The 18055-nt window shown below is 40.7% G+C and overlaps 2 protein-coding genes across 8 annotated transcripts in view; both read left to right on the forward strand.

Moving 5' to 3' along the window:
• On the forward strand, positions 1-4284 carry ubiad1 (UbiA prenyltransferase domain containing 1). 2 transcript variants are annotated; one of them, XM_023399746.2, is made up of 3 exons: positions 1-198; positions 1377-1996; positions 3341-4284. In XM_023399746.2, the coding sequence occupies exons 2-3, from the start codon at positions 1435-1437 to the stop codon at positions 3826-3828; spliced, it is 1050 nt and encodes a 349-aa protein (XP_023255514.1). In that variant the 5' UTR covers positions 1-198; positions 1377-1434; the 3' UTR covers positions 3829-4284. The 2 variants fall into 2 exon arrangements, with proteins under 2 accessions (XP_023255514.1, XP_023255515.1); XM_023399747.2 differs by lacking the exon at positions 1-198 and adding an exon at positions 213-716.
• Positions 4285-6747: 2463 nt separating this feature from the next.
• The window catches only part of mib2 (MIB E3 ubiquitin protein ligase 2), a 49150-nt gene continuing 37842 nt past the window's right edge, over positions 6748-18055 (forward strand). The window contains exons 1-2 of one of the 6 annotated variants that reach the window (XM_023399774.2): positions 6749-6898; positions 8627-8705. In XM_023399774.2, the coding sequence (XP_023255542.1) occupies positions 8675-8705 (31 nt within the window). In that variant the 5' untranslated portion in view covers positions 6749-6898; positions 8627-8674. Of the gene's footprint in view, positions 6899-8626; positions 8706-11689; positions 11836-13095; positions 13399-18055 lie in introns of those variants that run through there. The other 5 variants (XM_023399777.2, XM_023399776.2, XM_023399778.2 and 2 more) reach the window with 5 other exon arrangements.

An 18055-nucleotide genomic window follows, 5' to 3' on the forward strand; every position in this document is an offset into this window, starting at 1 on the left:
TGCGGCGTTGCACTTCTGGCGGAGGAAATGGCGCCCGTCAGGTGCAGCAGACTGCACAGTGGCCAACCAGTCACATACCCTCGAAGCTGACACGTAAGCCACCTCACCGCCTCTCACCGTACCGGGCTCGGCGGGCACAGAAACATGTTTTTAAGCGGAGCGGAGTCCGGGTTGTGTCGGATATTGAAGACATAGCTGGTAAGAGCTGCCGTCCCGTTACAGAGAACATTAGCTCGGTGGCTAGCCCGTTAGCTGTAATCCCATAATCTCAGCCGTTAGCCTAAGGTTGTTTGCCCCCCTCCCGGGATCGATGTCCTTATCTGCCCCCCCCCCCCCAGAGCAGTTTGAGAGTGGGGTTGGTTTAAAACGAAATGCCACGTGTATTGGCAAGCTAATCAATTAGCCTATGTTCGATCAGCTCTGAAACCACCCGCTTCTCTTTGAATTTAAAGTGTTTGACAGAAAGGTTTCTGTCACTGGAACGTTAACGTTACAACTTCCGGTCAGTTTCTTTTTGTGTCCCCGCTGTCTGCCCTCTCTAACCCCCAGGGGCAGATTTCTTCTCCTCATTAACAAATCTGCTGCAGCAACTATATCTGTCATGCAACTAATACTCATACTTAATAATGACAAGTGTCATTTATAAACTAATATAAGCACGTGGACATACATGCAAGTCCTGGATAAGTCTTAAATGGTCTTTTGTGGAACAGGAGGTAGGTGTGACAGTTTTTATTCAATATATCTGATACTAAGGTATTTTCTTTTTCTACCGAGTTTGTTGATTAAAGATTGATACCTTAAAATGTAATGTCCTGATTTAAGAAGTGATTCAAATATCTTTTTATAAACTAAGTGAACAAGCGCAGATTTGATGCCAACCTATGATACTTCACACCTTTCCATATACGGCACTACATGCACATTTTAATTAGTCAAAGCATTACAGTTTGTTGCTCAGGCCTGTTTTATAAAGGGAGATTTATACTTATTACAATTAATAGAAATATAATCAGCTACATTCTCCAAATCTCAGAAGCTGGAAAAAAGTCGCAGAAGCTGCAATTTTTCTTTGACTAAAGCTAAAATGTGTCACATTGTTGTGCATTGTTGGCGCCGTGAGTGTTGTGGCGCTACAGAGACGCCCCGGACTACAAATCATATTCTCCAGCTGTAAAGGAAACATGTTTGTTTGGCACAATAAAAATGCAGAAATGATCATTCCAACTGAAATCGCAATATCTGCCAAAATAATCGCAGTATAATAGGATTTATTTTGCACATTGTGCAGCTGTAGTATGTATGTATCAAGGCTGTAGTGTGTTATTAACTGTCGGCTGTCTTGTGTTTTCTCTGACTTGTGTTTATCGTTACAGGATCAGCAGACTGTGACATTTGGGAACGTTGCTGGGATTGTAGACGCCGTGCAGAGAAATGGCCAAAGAGCAGAAACAAAGCAGGGCAGAAACATTTGTTCTGGCTGGATCTAACGGTCACAATGGCCAGCAATGGCAGACTGGTCTGAATAACATGGTCGGTTACCCTCCAGGCGCTAACCACAGGTCGAGGATGGCCCGCGTCGCATCAAATGTCAGGCATAAATGTGCGGCGTATGTGCTGGCACTGAGACCGTGGAGTTTCAGTGCCTCGCTCACGCCGGTGGCCCTCGGCAGCGCCTTGGCGTATAAACTGGAGGGCTCTGTGGACTTGGTCATCCTGATGGTGTGCGCGGTCGCCGTCCTCGTAGTCCACGGGGCGGGCAACCTTGTGAACACCTATTATGACTTCTCAAAAGGGATTGACCATAAGAAGAGTGACGATAGGACTCTTGTGGATGAAATACTGGCACCGCAGGATGTTGTTATGTTCGGAGCGTTGTTATATTCTTTAGGGTGCTTGTGTGCCACTCTGCTCTACTTCCTGTCTACACTCAGACTGGAGCACCTAGCTCTTATTTACTTTGGGGGACTGTCCAGCTCTTTTTTATACACTGGAGGTGAGTCAGTTATTAACTTGAATCTCTTGGATTGCTGCCTCGCTGTTTATCAGTCACCTCAGTCACTAAGAGCATAAACACACACGCACACATGCACACACGTCTACATTTGCATGTTAGCGGCTCCAGGTGGCAGCTAAAGGTTGCTGTTTGGAAAGTAGGACCTTGTGTTTGACGCCAGGAAAGTGTACACAGCACATTTATTGTTTGCAACGTGGTCACTCTGTCATGTTTTTATTATCAAAGAGCAAAACAAACAAACAAAAAAAACAAAGACTGGTAAGATCACCTTTATCTGAACAGAGTGGACATTCACTGCAGCTGAATGGTCAAGCTCTGACATGCCACGTGCGGTTTTCGAGCCATGCAAATAGTTTGGGTTTAATGTGTCAAGGGTTTTCATATATTCACATCAGAAACATCTCCTCCGTCCTCAAAAAGTGGAGTTGACTTTCATTTCTGCAGCTCGGTCCACTGACAGTTATATTTGATACACTCAGCAGTGGTGTGTCGTCGGCTCCAGATAAAACATTCACATGAAACTGAAACTAAATTCTTTTTGTTTTTGCAATTTGGGTGTACTGGCCCTTTAACGCAGTTGCTGTCTTTTTTCAAACATGACATTGATGTGTTGCATTTCTTCATGAAGTAAAGTGCACGTCAGAAAGAGGTTAAAATGTCAATTCATCACTCCCTGCGAGAGGAGAGGTGCAAACAGCACACCCTCCCATCAGGACTTCATTCAGCAGAACAGTTGGAAAGACGGGATGCTCTTTGATGTTGCAGCTCCACTTTGTTTTTCATGGTTTTATCTAAAAAAAAATTTCATTAAAAGGGGAACACATGCGGTCTGTTGCTCTGGAGGAGCTTTGTCAAGTCTATAAATATGAAAGAGAAACCCTGTGTTATAACCTGTGTGTGTGAAGATTGAACAACTGTATATTTGTTGCATTATGGGAAGTGTAGGAGCCATTTATTTTTTTAGAGCTTTCAGCATGTGAGGGAGTAAAAGTCAGGATGTCTCTGCAATATTGATTTGAACCACTCTTTGCTTAAAATGTTCGGTGTCCTTAGAGTCCTTGAACTTTATGAAAATGCTGTAAACTTCAGGAATATCTCTTCAGTTATTATCACACTTGCAGTCAGAAGCCTAAAGAACATGTTGATAATAATCAATTAGGTTTGATTCCTATCCTTCTGACCGGTCTGATTTGCACATACGCAGCCAGAGAGGTGAAGAGAGGATTGAATACATGCTACTACACCTCTGCACCGGGGGGGATTTGATGTTGACAACCACTAATCAAAAGGTTAAATTTGCCTTCTGTTTACTCTTTCCCCCAGGCATCGGCCTCAAGTACGTGGCCCTGGGAGACGTGGTAATCCTCATTACCTTCGGCCCTCTGGCAGTCATGTTTGCCCATGCTGTGCAGGTCGGCTACCTGTCGGTGCTGCCCCTGGTGTACGCTGTCCCACTGGCCCTCAACACAGAGGCCATCCTCCACAGCAACAACACCAGAGACATGGACTCTGACAAGCAGGCGGGCATCGTCACGCTGGCCATCCTCGTAGGCCCCACGCTCTCCTACGTCCTCTACAACCTCCTGCTCTTTGTCCCCTACGTGCTTTTCTGCATCCTCGCCACCCGGTACACCATCAGCATGGCGCTGCCTCTGCTCACGCTGCCCATGGCGTTCCCTTTGGAGAAGCAGTTCCGCAGCCGATGCTACGCCAAGATCCCCCAGAAGACCGCCAAGCTCAACCTCCTCATGGGACTTTTCTACGTGTTCGGGATCATTCTGGCGCCTCCTGGCAGCTTGCCGTTACTGTGATTTATTAGCTTTGATATTTCAAATTTTGTTGTTTTAACACAGACTAGTTTATGTATCTCCTTGTATTTGTATGAAGCTGTCTGAAGACTTTCACTGGCTTTAATTTATTCTTTAATTTATATGTTGAACAGAGATTTAGTTTAGATCTTCCTCTGTGACAAGAGCATAATAAAATGTTTTTTTTTCAGTATTAAGCCCTCCTGTAATGTGTTGGTAAAAGTTAAGAAGTATTGGTGTCATTTTGTAGAGGTGGGCAACATTTTTACAAATAAGGACGTGATAAAAACTACAGTTGCCATATTTGTAATTCTTCAAGACACATAAAAACATCAATAAACTAATATCCTCAACACTGTACTCTGTATGGTACATACTGTTCCTTTGCTCATTGTGATTTTCTTTTTGGAGAGCCAAATAATATTTCATGGGATTGTAATAAAACTCACTGATGGTGAAGTTCTGCATGTCTTTCATTTTGGACCAATGGAGTTCACTTTTCTTTAAACTGAAACAAATGTGATAATACAACAAGCAGCAGAGATATTTTACTGCTTTAAGGACAAGATGGTGAACAGTTTTTATTGTTATTTTTCTTATTTACACATTAAAATAGTTTAGAAATATTGAGAGGAGGTTCCATTAGAGGTTAACAAAATAAAGCAGCTCCTTTATCTCCATTCAAATAAACAAAAAACTTCATCATCTTGCCGCTAAACCAGTAAAACATCTCTCCTTTTACTAAAAAATGAAGTTCCCTGTTCTCAGTCATCAAGCTGCGATCTGCAGGCGTGGCCACAGTAACAGAGCAGCATATATTCTGTTGTATGGACATTTCCTTTTTGTTGGTAACGAGATACAAAGTTAGCATTTACTATTAGAAGGATATGAACTTGAATATGAAAAGTTTCAAGCGTATTCACTGTTTAAAATGAGACTTAATGGCAACAAACACCACAGGAATACTGTTGACTTCACACATAACATACGTCCTCCACAAATATTTTTAATTAAAGGGACAGTTCTGTAGTTTTATTTAAGAAAAAAAAAACACCTTTGTAATTCTGTGTAATGGTGTTTTTGTCAGCAGGAGGCAGTATTGTACAACCTTTAAACCAACAGCCACAGCTGTTATGTACTTTGTGTAATTACTGGTAAATTCCCAGTCTGCAGGGTCAGATACACAGTTTAACTGGTGGGTGTTATTTGTACATCCTGTGTCTCTTTAACAGGCTAAATCTCTGGTGGCATCATTATTTTTGATTAGGCTTTACTCCACTGCTGCAGCACAACATTCATAAAACCAGATTATTGTTTTTGCCAGTTTGTTGTGTCTCTTAAAAACTCCTTAAAACATCCTCAGAAGAAAGTCATTCTGAAACAGGGAAGCAAAAAGCACAAAAGCCATATTATTAAGAGACATTAGAGCATTCATTTTCATGTACAATTGCTATCAATTTGCATGCAGTCTGTGCAGTCTGTCCTATTATTTGTTCTCCACTTAGGCTCAGGCTGTTGAGGAAACATTTTCAGCTTTTTGACTCTTCAAATTAGTTTCAGCGCTTGAGTGAATTTAGACTCAAATGCTTTAATTGGGTTTTTTCTTTCTGAGAATTCACCTCAGGCTTCACTTAAATAAATTACCTGGCCTCCCTTTGCATCTCTGTGGGTGCTCTTGTTTCCACCCACAGCCCCAAGACATGTGGGGCAGTTGATGCCACTCCCATCTTGTAAATGTTGTAAATAGTTCATTAAAATCTGAATAAAGAAGTTCATAAATCTGTGTCTCAGAGTAAAGGCATCATATTAATATGATCGCATTATGAAATTGCATTATGTTATTAAGGGCAACCATTCGGTCGTTTAACCCTGTGGCTCCTAGCAGACTTGAAAACACTTTGAGTTCACTTCAAGAGAAATGAGACGGAGAAGGACACATATCAAGCTCGAGGCATGATGCAACTAAATGGTTGACTGTTGAAGGCCCCAGGGACACCAGGGGTCCAACAAAGACCTGATTACAAGTGAAGAGTGACATGTTTGTGTGCTTTTTTTTTTTTTTTTTTTACATTTTCACTCTCCATAAAAGGAAAACAGGTATTTGTTGTTTTACACATCTGCACATTGCAAAGTAAATTACTACGACATTCTCCATTTCCAGTGGAGTCCAGTTTATTAAGCAAATGTTTTGACAGGTAATATACAGTAGTTATTGTTGACAACAACTTACTTATCTACTGACATCATTATGATGATGTTTTACAAAAAAATTTAAACGAAATTTTTATTTTGAAAACATAATGCAGTAACAATGACAACAATTGTGACATTATTTTTTTATTGTGTAATAATAATAACAATAATAATAATGATACAATAAACACAAAGAGAGAAACAAAGAAAAAAGTTACAAAACATAAAGAGTAACAAGAGTAACAAACAAACAATAAATAAAAATCAGAAGGTTAATTTATTAACCTGATAATTAGCAGAACGTTTTTATTTACTTATTAGAATATACACAAACACACAGAATTATCACCTCTGGTTATGAGGTATTCAAAGACCCATGGTAAATGCACATTTTTAAAACAACCAAAATAAAAATGTAGTGATTAAAGTAGTACAACCTGATCATCAGTGTCCCCACTCATACTGTGAGCACAAAACAGATCCCTTAACCACTATAAGTTCTCACCTTGTTCATATGAAACAGTCTCTAATATAGACTCCATCCATTTTTTAAGATCTGGAGAGGAAGTACAAGAAAATGCATATTAAACAAAATATTCCTACCATTGACGTTCATAACAATTTTTATTCAGTTCATTAAAAAAAAACGTGAAACTAAACATGTTTGAATTCAGGTTTTGTTATATTTATTACGAGGAGCACGTGAAGGCAGCATTATTAGTGACGCAATGCATGGGCGTGTTGTCATGGCTGTGTGCTGCAGAGCCGCACAGTGTAGTAAATACTTATTTGTCCTAAATCAAGTCATGTCAGTGTTGGTGGTGGACAGCGACACGGAATTACATTTGACCACACAGTAAACACTGCTGACAGACGGCCGGTAAGTAGCTACACCAGTAAAGAAGTTGTGTTTTGTTCCAATAAAGGATGGCCAAACATGAGTTAGCTAGCTAGCGTCAGTGTTAGACAAGCTATCAGTACGCACAACCCCGACATCACCTCTTATTGCAAAGACACGCAGAATTCAGTTCACAAATTTTGCCTAATTAACCGGTAACCAGCTCGTCGTTACACGCTTCGGTTTATGTCTGTGTAATGATACGTTTACATGTGAGCTGTCCCGCAGCGCCTTCACTTCAGTTTGAAGATTCAACGTGTTCAGTTAATGTTCCCGTCAGAGTCAAAACAGCGATGTGTTATAATGGACGAGAGGAACGACTGTTCCGTCAGATGTTGATTTTAGGAGCTGTCACTTCGGCTGGAAAAAGTAATGTCTCTGGGTCGGTACTGTCCGTGTTTAGCGATTAAACTGATGAGTTTCGACTATCGATTCGCATTCGTCATCGGTTTGTCTTTATTTTATCGTGTGGGTGCCCTCCTCATTGACCTATGTAATTACATGGACACATTTTAAACGAGGTTTTGGTGTAACGTTGTCACAACATGAGAGATTTGAAAGTATCAGGGCTTTCACTTGACTAGCTGGTTAGCTAACTTAGGCTATCTGACTAGTGGGCGGTGTCGGTTGTTTCACTGTACCTGTCAGCGTTGGCCAATGGTGTCAGTCTGAACATTACATTGTGTTGGATGGTAGGAACAGTGGCTGTCAAACCTTAAATGTGTTTTTTATTTTTTCTAAAAAAAAATGTTTTTAGGGTTCTGAGAAAAAAAAGTCAGAAAATTCCGACTTTTTTCTCTGAATTTTGACTTTTAAATTTTTTTAAATTAATTAATTAATTAATTAATATTAATTTATTTATTTGTAGGATTCTTAGAAAAAAAGTCAGAAAAGTCAGACTTTTTCTCAGAATTCCAACTTTAAATTTATTTTTTATTTTTTCTAAAAAATGTTTTCAGGATTCTGACTTTTCACGACTACGACTTTTTTATCAGAATTTTGACTTTTACATTTTTTTTTTATTAATTAATTTATTTGTAGGATTCTTAGAAAAAAAGTCAGAAAATTTCGACTTTTTTCTCAGAATTCCAACTTTAAATAAATTTTTTTTAGGATAATGAGAAAAAATAGTCTGAAAATTCAAAGATTTTTCTTAGAATTTCCCCCAAAAATTCTCACATAGGGCCACATGTGAATTTTGAAAAAAAGAAAAATTCACATGTGGCCCTATGTGATTTTTTTTAAAAGTCAGAAGTCTGAGAAAAAAGTCAGAAATTATTTAAAAAAAATTCAGGTGGCTCCATGTGGATTTTAAAAAACCTTTCAGAGCTCTGAGAAAAAAAGTCAGAATTCTGAAATAAATTTTTCTTTTCACACGTGTGCCCTATCCTCTTACGTATATTTCAGCAATGTCAGGAGCGCTGTTAGAGAAATCATTGCCACAGTTGTTTCTGAGTCGCATGTGTTTGGACTATGACATTCAGTTCTGCAGCAGTAACCCCTCACACCTGTCATCCCGCCTGGTCGTCCGATATGATGAAGCAAAGCCCAGCTACAACTGGACATAGTCAGGATTGCTCTTATAGCCACACCTACTCTAGACCAAAGTTTCAGTCATTGCTTTTTTCTCTAGCCTTGTTCTCCCTTCTTGGCTCCACAAATCTAAATCACAGTAATCAAGTTTGAAATGTTTTCTGGCTTACATCACAGAAATGACTAGTGGGTCAGAAAAACAGAGGTGAATGCGGTTGAGAAGAAATGGGGAAAATATTGTGTGGAAATTCTCAAGGTAAGATTTTGTAATCACTTTTGGAAAAGGTTTCCTCCTGTCTTCATCTTTCTGTTGCTGATTTAAAGGCAGCCTGTGTGAAATACTTTAAAGTAGAGATGTGTTTTTAGGGGCTGTGTTCGTGTGTTTGAATTTTGATTGCTTGTTCTTTCTGTAAATTCTTGGTTTGCATTTTGTTTCCAAACATGTTTCTTCTAACACTTTAATACTGGAACACAAATAACTTCTACATCATTTCACCAGACTCTTTTAGAGATGTTCTAATTTAATACAATTAATGTACTAACGTAACTGTAAGGGCAAGTTAAAAATATCCAGCTTGAGGACTGTAGCCACCTTTTGTTTCAGTGATTAATGCTGACTGTTTTTCTGCATCACTTCACATCACTTTTTTATTAAGAAAATGATCAGACTTCACACTAACCAGTTTGCAACATTTGTGCCAAATAATCATTAGTTTTAAATGTAATATTTTTCTACTGTCACTGAAATAGGAAGTCGACTTGTATGAAACAAAAATAAATGTAATCAGCACAGATTAAAGGCTTCTAGTGCGTAACCAGTCATATTGATTCAGTTATACAATATATAATCAATAAAACTCCCTCATATCTGTTATGTCTCTGCTGGATGACACTCACCGGCCTGTATCCTGCTGTGAACCGAGGGCGTGTTTTGGTTTCGGCAGTTCAAAAATATCAGCTTAAACTTGCATATTTCCAGTGTGGTTAGACTTTTACTGTCGACCAGTGAGCTGCTGCACTGTGCTTTGCATAAGGTCGGCCAGTACGACAATGTGTGTTTAGCACGAGATGATAAAAATAACAAATTCATCGGGTCAGCTGTCCTATTAATATCTTTGGTTGTATAAGACCATTGTGGACAAGCTTGGAGACGAATGAGCTGCATTGCTGCGTGACAGTATCACATTTACAGTATTTTTAGATCACTTTGATCAGTCACAAAATTAAGTTAACCAATTGAATTTCCAGAAAAAAATCCTAATAAGATAAATCCCCCTCACACTCTGAGACTGTAAGTTTAGTATACCAGGACCGGCAGCCTGTAATAGTGAGACCAATGACGGTTTGAGTTGCAGTGAATCCTGCTGTCCGGAGACAGTCGGCACCTCGGAGTCGTCTATTTTCATACAGACTGAATAAAGTCATTGATCTCTGTGAGAATGTTTGGCAGCAGTTTGTAGGAGGAGAGGATCCAGTAAGAATACAATAAAACACTGATGCTTTTCTTCCTTTTAAGGTTTATTATTATTTTTCCTTATATTCTCTATTCTATAATCATATAATCATAATAATAAAATATTGAAATCACGATATCTCGATTATCTTCTTCTCTTAATCATTGGAAGCTGAAAATAAAATTAATCGCCCAGCCCTACCGAACAGTGTTGGAAAGGTTGATGTTACATAAATAATTGAGGGGTTGACGTGTCGTCATGGTAACAGGATGCTTTAACCTGCGCAGTAAGGACACAGGACAGTAGAGTAGTTTTTCAGCAGCTGGTCTGAAACATGTTCTCCGTTCCTTCCTGTCTTATATAATATAGTGGAGGTTCCATACAGGGCAGTGATTGGCTGAGCAGACACACCTTGAAACAATATCCCAGTATCTGTCCGTGTTTCTATATCAAGCTGCGACATGCCCATATTTCAACTGTGTGAATGAAAGCATCCCTTTTTTATATGATCTACACTAACAAGTCTATTACATGGACAGCAGCAGCTTTGTTTACAAGATGGGAGAGCGGAGTAATAAACTTCATTATAAGCCTGAGTCTCAACCACTTCCTAAGCCCCCATTCATTCATTGGCTATTCATGCCCTGACAATGCCAGCTGTACATTTGTGTGTGTGTGTGTGTGTGTGTGTGTGTGTGTGTGTGTGTGTGTGTGTGTGTGTGTGTGTGTGTGCCAGCATCAACAGAATGCTGTTTTGGCTGTTTTTTTGGGACCATATTGTTGATGTCTCCCACAGCTGTGGCCACACTGAAGAGTATTGTTCAAGGCTAGAAAAGCATTGGGAAACAACACACACACACACACTCACACACACACACACACACAATATCTCTCTTCTACTTTTCTGTGTGCGCCTGGAGGAGGCTCGGGGTTGGTTTTGCCAGCTCACCAGCAGCGGCTGCACAAACCAGTTTGCGACTGTAAATGAGCACCATGGCAGGTGCTCATTCATCAAAATCTCCTCCAACCCCACCCCTTTCCTTTTCCCTGAGCCCCCACCTCTTCCCCCCGGAAAAAATAACAACATCCAGACCATCCCCCTGAAACGTATGCCCCTCCCCCCTCCCCTCTGTCCTCTGCTTGTCTGCTCATTGGCAGCAGAGCGAATGGTGTCCCCGCGGGCTGTGAAACAGAGGGCTGTACATCCTTATGTAGAGGCTTGATGCGCATGTTTTCCTGCACATTGATCCATGAGCGTGTCGGCTTCGCACGCGTGTCACTGACGCTCGTGTCTCGTCCAGTGATGGACTACAGCATCAGAGGAGTCGTATGCGGAGCGAAGCCCACTGGCCTGTTTTCATGTGAGAGCCAGAGAACGACGACCTGAATGCAGCGCTCATCGGGCAGCCACTGTCCCTGACCATCCTCCTCCCTCTCCTCCTCTCCTCCTCCTCCACTGTGGTAATCCTTGCTGACACAACGCACAAAGGACTAAATGCTGGCTGCATCCTCCAGCAGCAGGGCGCTCTCCTCTTCCTCCTCCTCCAGCTCTGATCCGCCACAGCTGGGCTGTTCGCATGTACAGCAGGACACTGTTTCTGTAACATCTCTGGACTACCGGCCTGGCTGCCCTCCTCCTCTGCCCCCCTGCATACCCTCCTCCTCTTCCTCTTCCTCTTCCTCCTCCTCCTCCTCCTCCTCCTCCTCCTCCTCCTCTTCCTCCTCCACCTCCTCGGCCGGTTCATTCAGGGAGTACATCAGAACACGGCTCCTGCCCTGAGGAGGCGTTTTTTTTTTCTTTTTTTCGCTGGAAGCCGGTGGATCCAGTGGTAGCTTATTTCTTTTACATCATCTGCTGTGTTTGTGCAGCAGGAGGTCGGCGCTGTGGTCGGTGTCTTCTTTTCACCCTGCTGCACATCACTGTACCAACAGGTAAAGCAGCTGGACAGGACACGCTTCATTTATATTTATCAAGTGATGCATTTCATGTCAGTCTTGTCTGCTTGTAATAGCAGCTTGTATCGGCACGTCTTCCTTTAAGACTGATGCTGTAGAATATTTTCATCTTGACAGTTTGCACAAAATAAATCATGGCTGCTTCTGTTGTCATCAGACTGTCACGGTTTGATGAATTCGCTGATTTCACTGTTTGTTTACTTTCCCAGAAAGCTAAAATAATCATGCGCACAGACGTCGGGCATGTGTCCCTGTCATGTTACCACAGTTGTACCACATGTCATAATCTGTAGTAAAGCTAGCAGACGTGCTAAGCAGACAGGCGGACACCCGGCTGCTGCTGCCTCTGTTTGTGAAACAGACCGGTGACAATCAAGTTGGTCCTGACCTGCAGACGTTGCCTCGCAGTCGTCGTAAAGTGTGTTAATGTCAGAGTTGTGCAAGTAGTTTTTGGGTCTGAGTGTGTGGCCTGATCACAGCATGTTTAGCGAGGAATTCTTTATGTGATTACATCTTTTTTTATCGTATTTTTATCTTTTTATCTTCTTCATGTCACCCTTTTATTGCTTTTACTGTGTGTGTGTGTTTCTATACGGCATCTGCTCCCTCTAATTGTCCTTATTTATATTGAAATATATCATTTGTCCTGACGATCATTGTTGCTCTCTGTTTTTAAAAGGTGCCATACAAAATAAAGTTAATATTAGAGTTTATTAGAAGTAGCTGTTACAACATCTGGCACATGGTTGTTAACTACATCATGTTGACAAAGGTGACAGACAGACTTTAATCACAGACTTTAATCACACAGTGTCGGTGGGAGGAGTCATTCAAGGACGATGATTGTGTTCATCTCTGGAGCTCTGAATGAAATGATTCAGGCAGAGCCGAGATAAGACTGAACGCTTTCAGTGTTTGCCTCAGGTGAAGTTGGTTCACGCTGGGAGCTTAATGCACAGGGAGCAACATGTGATTCAATATTGACTTTTGACATGACGTTTGACTTGAGGTCTAAGCTTGGACGCTGATAGAGAGCCCTGCAGTCTGGAGTTGTAGAGTTATGTGGATCTGGCTCATCTTACAAGAGACTAGCGTTAGCGTTAGCAAACACAGGAAATGATCAAAGCTTCCCCACAACAATGCATCGTTATGATTCAACGTAATGTCTTTACCTGAAACACTCAGTCCTCTTCAAGCGTCGGTAATGCGCTCACAGCTTCTTTTTTCTTTTTTCAGATAATGCGATAGGCCTGTTCAGTCCTTGAGCAACATCTACCAGGCTAAAAAAACAAAAAAATCAACCAACCAAGCGGAGGAAAAAAACAAAAAAAACAGCATGTTCCAAAACAAAGGGCAAAGTTCATATCAAACCAAATACTAAGAATTTGCCAGAAAAGGGTTTGATCCCCTGTTAGTGGGATGACGGCTTCGTGACACTCAGGATTTCAGAACTGGGACAACAGCAGCGTTAACGACTGAACTGGGAATCATACACGCAGGCGGCCAACATGTTTAAAAGTGGGCTGAAGATCATGGGGAGTGAGTATGAGAATTCACAGTGATTTGATGTGATAATCTGAAATGTACAGTACAGGACGTCTTCTCAGGGAACTTGCTCTGCTCTGCTCTGCTTTGCTGTGGTGTGAGTTTTTGTAAAAGGCTCCAGGGATAAACTTTGCTGATAGGAACAATTCTGCTGGTATCAAGTTGCTTTTTGAATATTTAGTTGCAGCCATCGGACTCTGGAGGGACGGTTTAGGACGAAGGTGACAGTATTTGAAAATGGCAATGTAGTTAAAATTTGAATATGATGATGATTTGATTTTTGTTTGGTCTTGTACCAAACAAACATATATATATATATATATATATATATATATATATATATACACATACACCGGTTTCAAGCAATATGGGAAAGAAAAAGGATCTCTCTGCTGCCGAAAAGCGTCAAATAGTGCAATACCTTGGACAAGGTATGAAAACATTAGATATATCACGAAAACTTAAGCGTGATCATCGTACTGTAAAGACATTTGTGGCTGAGTCAGAGCACAGACGGGTTCGTGCAGATAAAGGCATAATGAGGAAGGTTTCTGCCAGACAAATTCATCGGATTAGGAGAGCAGCTGCTAAAATGCCATTACAAAGCAGCAAACAGGTATTTGAAGCCGCTGGTGCCTCTGGAGTCCCGCGAACCTCAAGGTGTAGGATCCTCCAGAGATTTGCAGTTGTGCATAAACCTGCTATTCGGCCACCCCTACAATGCTCACAAGCAGAAACGGTTGCAGTGGGCTCAGAAATACATGAAGACTAATTTTCAAACAGTCTTGTTTACTGATGAGTGCCGTGCAACCCTGGATGGTCCAGATGGATGGAGTAGTGGATGTTTGGTGGATGGCCACCATTTCCCAACAAGGCTGCGGCGTCAGCAAGGAGGTGGCGGAGTCATGTTTTGGGCCGGAATCATTGGGAGAGAGCTGGTGGGCCCCTTTAGGGTCCCTGAAGGTGTGAAAATGACCTTGGCAAAGTATGTAGAGTTTCTGACTGACCACTTTCTTCTGTGGTACAAAAATAAGAACTGTGCCTTCTGTAGCAAAATCATCTTCATGCATGACGATGCACCATCTCATGCTGCAAAGAACACCTCTGTGTCATTGGCTGCTATGGGCATAAAAGGAGAGAAACTCATGGTGTGGCCCCCATCTTCCCCTGACCTCAACCCTACTGAGAACCTTTGGAGCGTCCTCAAGCAAAAGATCTATGAGGGTGGGAGGCAGTTCACATCAAAACAGCAGATCTGGGACACTATTCTGATCCTGCAAAGAAATTCAAGCAGAAACTCTCCAAAAACTCAGAAGTTCAATGGATGCAAGAATTGTGAAGGTGATATCAAAGAAGGGGTCCTATGTTAACATGTAACTTGGCCTGTTAAGATGTTTTTGATTTAAATAGTTTTCAGTAAATATGACCTCCTAATGCTGCAAATTCAACAAATTACCATTTTTGGTTCTTTACAACCTATAAAATGTTTTGAAACTCTATTGTGCATAATGATTTGGAACAGTGAATTTTTACTTTTTTATTTAAAAAAAAAAATACTGTTATCATTGGGAGGTTTGTTCAGTAAAATTTTAATTATACTCTAACGGTTGATGACTTGAAAATTATACTGGCTGTCATTTGCATCGACTATTTAGGAAAATAGAAAAATAACTACAAAAATAATTTGGAACGTGCTGTATATATCTACATTTATATGTCTTTAATTAAAATCGTTGAGGGTAAATCCCTCATTTACAAAGACGTTGAGTAGATAAAAATACCAGTTTAAAAAGAACAAACGTAAAAATACAATTAATAAATAATGTAATGACAAGAATCAACTAAAACAGGTACAAACAGAAATTAAAAGGTCAGAGATTAAGAATCTAAAATGACCAAGAGTAACCAACAAATTCATTTTTAAAGTGCTTTGTAGTAGGGCTGCACAATATGTGATAAACAACATCATATTGTGATTATTTTGGCAGATATTGTGATTTCAGTTGGAAATGATCGTTTTTACATTTTACTGCCGCTGACGCTGATGTGATCGTCTTGTACCAAACAAACCTTTATGTCTGGAGAGTTTGATTTGTAGGCTGTAATGCACAATGCACAACAATGTCATGACACATTTTACCTTTATCAAGAAAGAAAACTGCAGCTCCTGTGATTTGGAAATTGCACTTTGCCATATTGTGATTATGATTATATTTTGATTAATTGTGCAGCACTACAATGTTGTAAACAATTGTTTATTTGTTTAATTACACGTGATCAATGTGAGTCATTTCCCACATAAGTCCAGTTTTGAGTGAGGTTTGAGAGGAGGTAGGTAGAGCCAAGCAGAAGCCTGAAGTGGAGAGTGTTATTTTAAGCCACTCGCCCACTCTGAAGAAATCTTTGTAAATGTGTTATGTACTCAGGGTCCTTATTGATTTTTCCCATCAGTCCCTGGGCCACCAGATGTTTCTGACACAAACCAGTTGCAGCAGGCTGATATTAAGGCTGATGAGGCTGAACTCATAGAGCTCGCGTGTAGATTACACTCTCGTTCAACAGCCTGTTCTTATTAGACATTAGGAGTGAGGACACAAACCAGTCAGACCACGTGTCACAGCACGTACAGCCCGAGCAGCACACGCTGTATCTAATGGCTCCGGTTCTGCCACTAATATTAATAATGATAATGATATTAATACTGATGACTCATTTTCCATGTTGAAGCTGCTCAGTGATTATTATCAGTGTTCAGAACCGGATCTGTCTGTAGGTTGGATAAAGAACTACAAATATGCTTATCTGCTTATCACTTGTCATGTGTCTCCGCCTTCAGTGAAACCTTCAATGTCTGTAGGTAGTTTTTCGCTCCGGGGTAACAGGGACATGTGTACTGTTATAATTATTATTATAATTATTATTATTATTATTATTAATATTTGATTCTGAAATGTTTTGTGCAATTACCTCAGACCAGCAGCAGAGTTTGGTGATGGACTGTGTTCCTGTGCTGCACCTGCAGGATTCACAGTTCCACCGTCTCACTTCCTCTCGTTCAGGGGAGATTAGGATCACGTGGGACGGGTGGGATCCCAGTCTATCAGCACTACACTTAACACTGTGTGGTCTCAGTGAGGGGAAATGTGTACAAAGACAGATCACTGTAGACAGTAATGAAGTACATTTACTTAGTACTTAGTACTGTACTATATAGTATTTAGTTATGTAGTGTTTTTTATATTGAAAACTTTGATTGAGTCCTTGCATTTGTTGTTGTGGTCGAGTGCCTGGTTGTTTGTGTGAAGGAGGTTGACGTTGCCCTCCCAGATTGGCCCACAGCAGTGTGTGTGTGTGTGTGTGTGTGTGTGTGTGTGTGTGTGTGTGTGTGTGTGTGTGTGTGTGTGTGACGGAAGCCAGTCCATCTGTTATTGCAGGCAGAAAGCTGTAATCCTGCCTGTCTCAGCCCTCAGTTGCAGATTGGCAGCGACATTTCAGCAACACAGGTGGCCTGGTCATTCTACACACACACACACACACACACACACACACACACACACACACACACACACACACACACACACAGAAAAGTAGAAGGAATGTAGACTGGACAGCCAACCTCTGGATGAACAGGGCTCATGCTGCAGCTGCACCTGTTGTATCCACATGGATGTTTTCCTGCGTCGTTGAAAAGAAGTGAAACTGACACCTGGACACTTTAATCCGTCATAGCTGCTGGTAAAATTTGACTTTTGTTGGATTTATTTATAACAGCTTCCTGCCAAACGTTTTCATACAACAACATTTTAATGGCTCATGCTTATAAAGCTGCCTGTTCTCACACTTTTATCAAATGCCGGTTCTTTGCCGACCATGTGCTGCACATTAAATCAATATGATGGCATCTGTTTTACCTGTTGTGTCATCTCAAATCTCAAAGCACTTTCCTTTGCTCCCTTGATCATGAGCTACGTTAAACAAAGATCTAAATATGATCTGAAGTTTAATATTACAAACAGGATCTGGTTTAATGTCCAAAACATTTAACAAAATACATTTAAAAATGTTTTTGGACAGATGTAAAATTTGAATTTGTTTTCTTTTTAAAAAATAAAAGGCTTTGATATTTCACTTTAGAAGTAGACGGTTTTATGTTACAGTTTCAGGTAGACCACTTAAATCATTTTCAAGATTTCAGTGATTTTCAGTTCAGCGTTGAATGTGCTCCTGACAGTTGGTGAACTAGAAAACATCCATAACAATTTTTGTCATCACGTCCGTCGGCACAGTCCTGGAGTTCAGCCCGATGGCTGCTGCAGATAACGTTACACACCAGATATGGAAGTTCTTACGTAAATACAAGGAAGTGTAAATACAAGACCTGAAGTTCAGACCTGAGGTGTGTTTGTGCAAACACTTGTTGTGTTTAGAGAACTGTTACTTTTACATCCGCATTTATTTATCTTTTATCTTTAAGCTCCTAAACATTGTCTTGAAAAACTTGCAGAAAGTTGTTTGTGGTAAAACCTGCAGGTTCTTTACTCTTTACGCTTGTGAGGCTGCTTCACTCTTCTCTGTTTTCATGGTCTCAAATTTCATCCAGTAGTAACATCTTTATCGCTTACTGCGTTTAAAGATGTAGTTTTGGTTTTCA

Source organism: Seriola lalandi, unplaced genomic scaffold, assembly GCF_002814215.2.
Source record: "Seriola lalandi dorsalis isolate HSWRI2012SDOR001 ecotype SW California unplaced genomic scaffold, Sedor1 jcf7180002052119, whole genome shotgun sequence".
NCBI classification, from domain to species: domain Eukaryota; kingdom Metazoa; phylum Chordata; class Actinopteri; order Carangiformes; family Carangidae; genus Seriola; species Seriola lalandi.

What these genes read in the sequence shown, in the direction of transcription:
- ubiad1 (XM_023399746.2), top strand. Translation starts at nt 1,435, where the DNA reads ATGGCCAAAGAGCAGAAACAAAGCAGGGCAGAAACATTTGTTCTGGCT. An exon ending in CTCTTTTTTATACACTGGAG is followed by an intron (nt 1,997 to 3,340) that starts GTGAGTCAGTTA and finishes TCTTTCCCCCAG; the next exon opens with GCATCGGCCTCAAGTACGTG.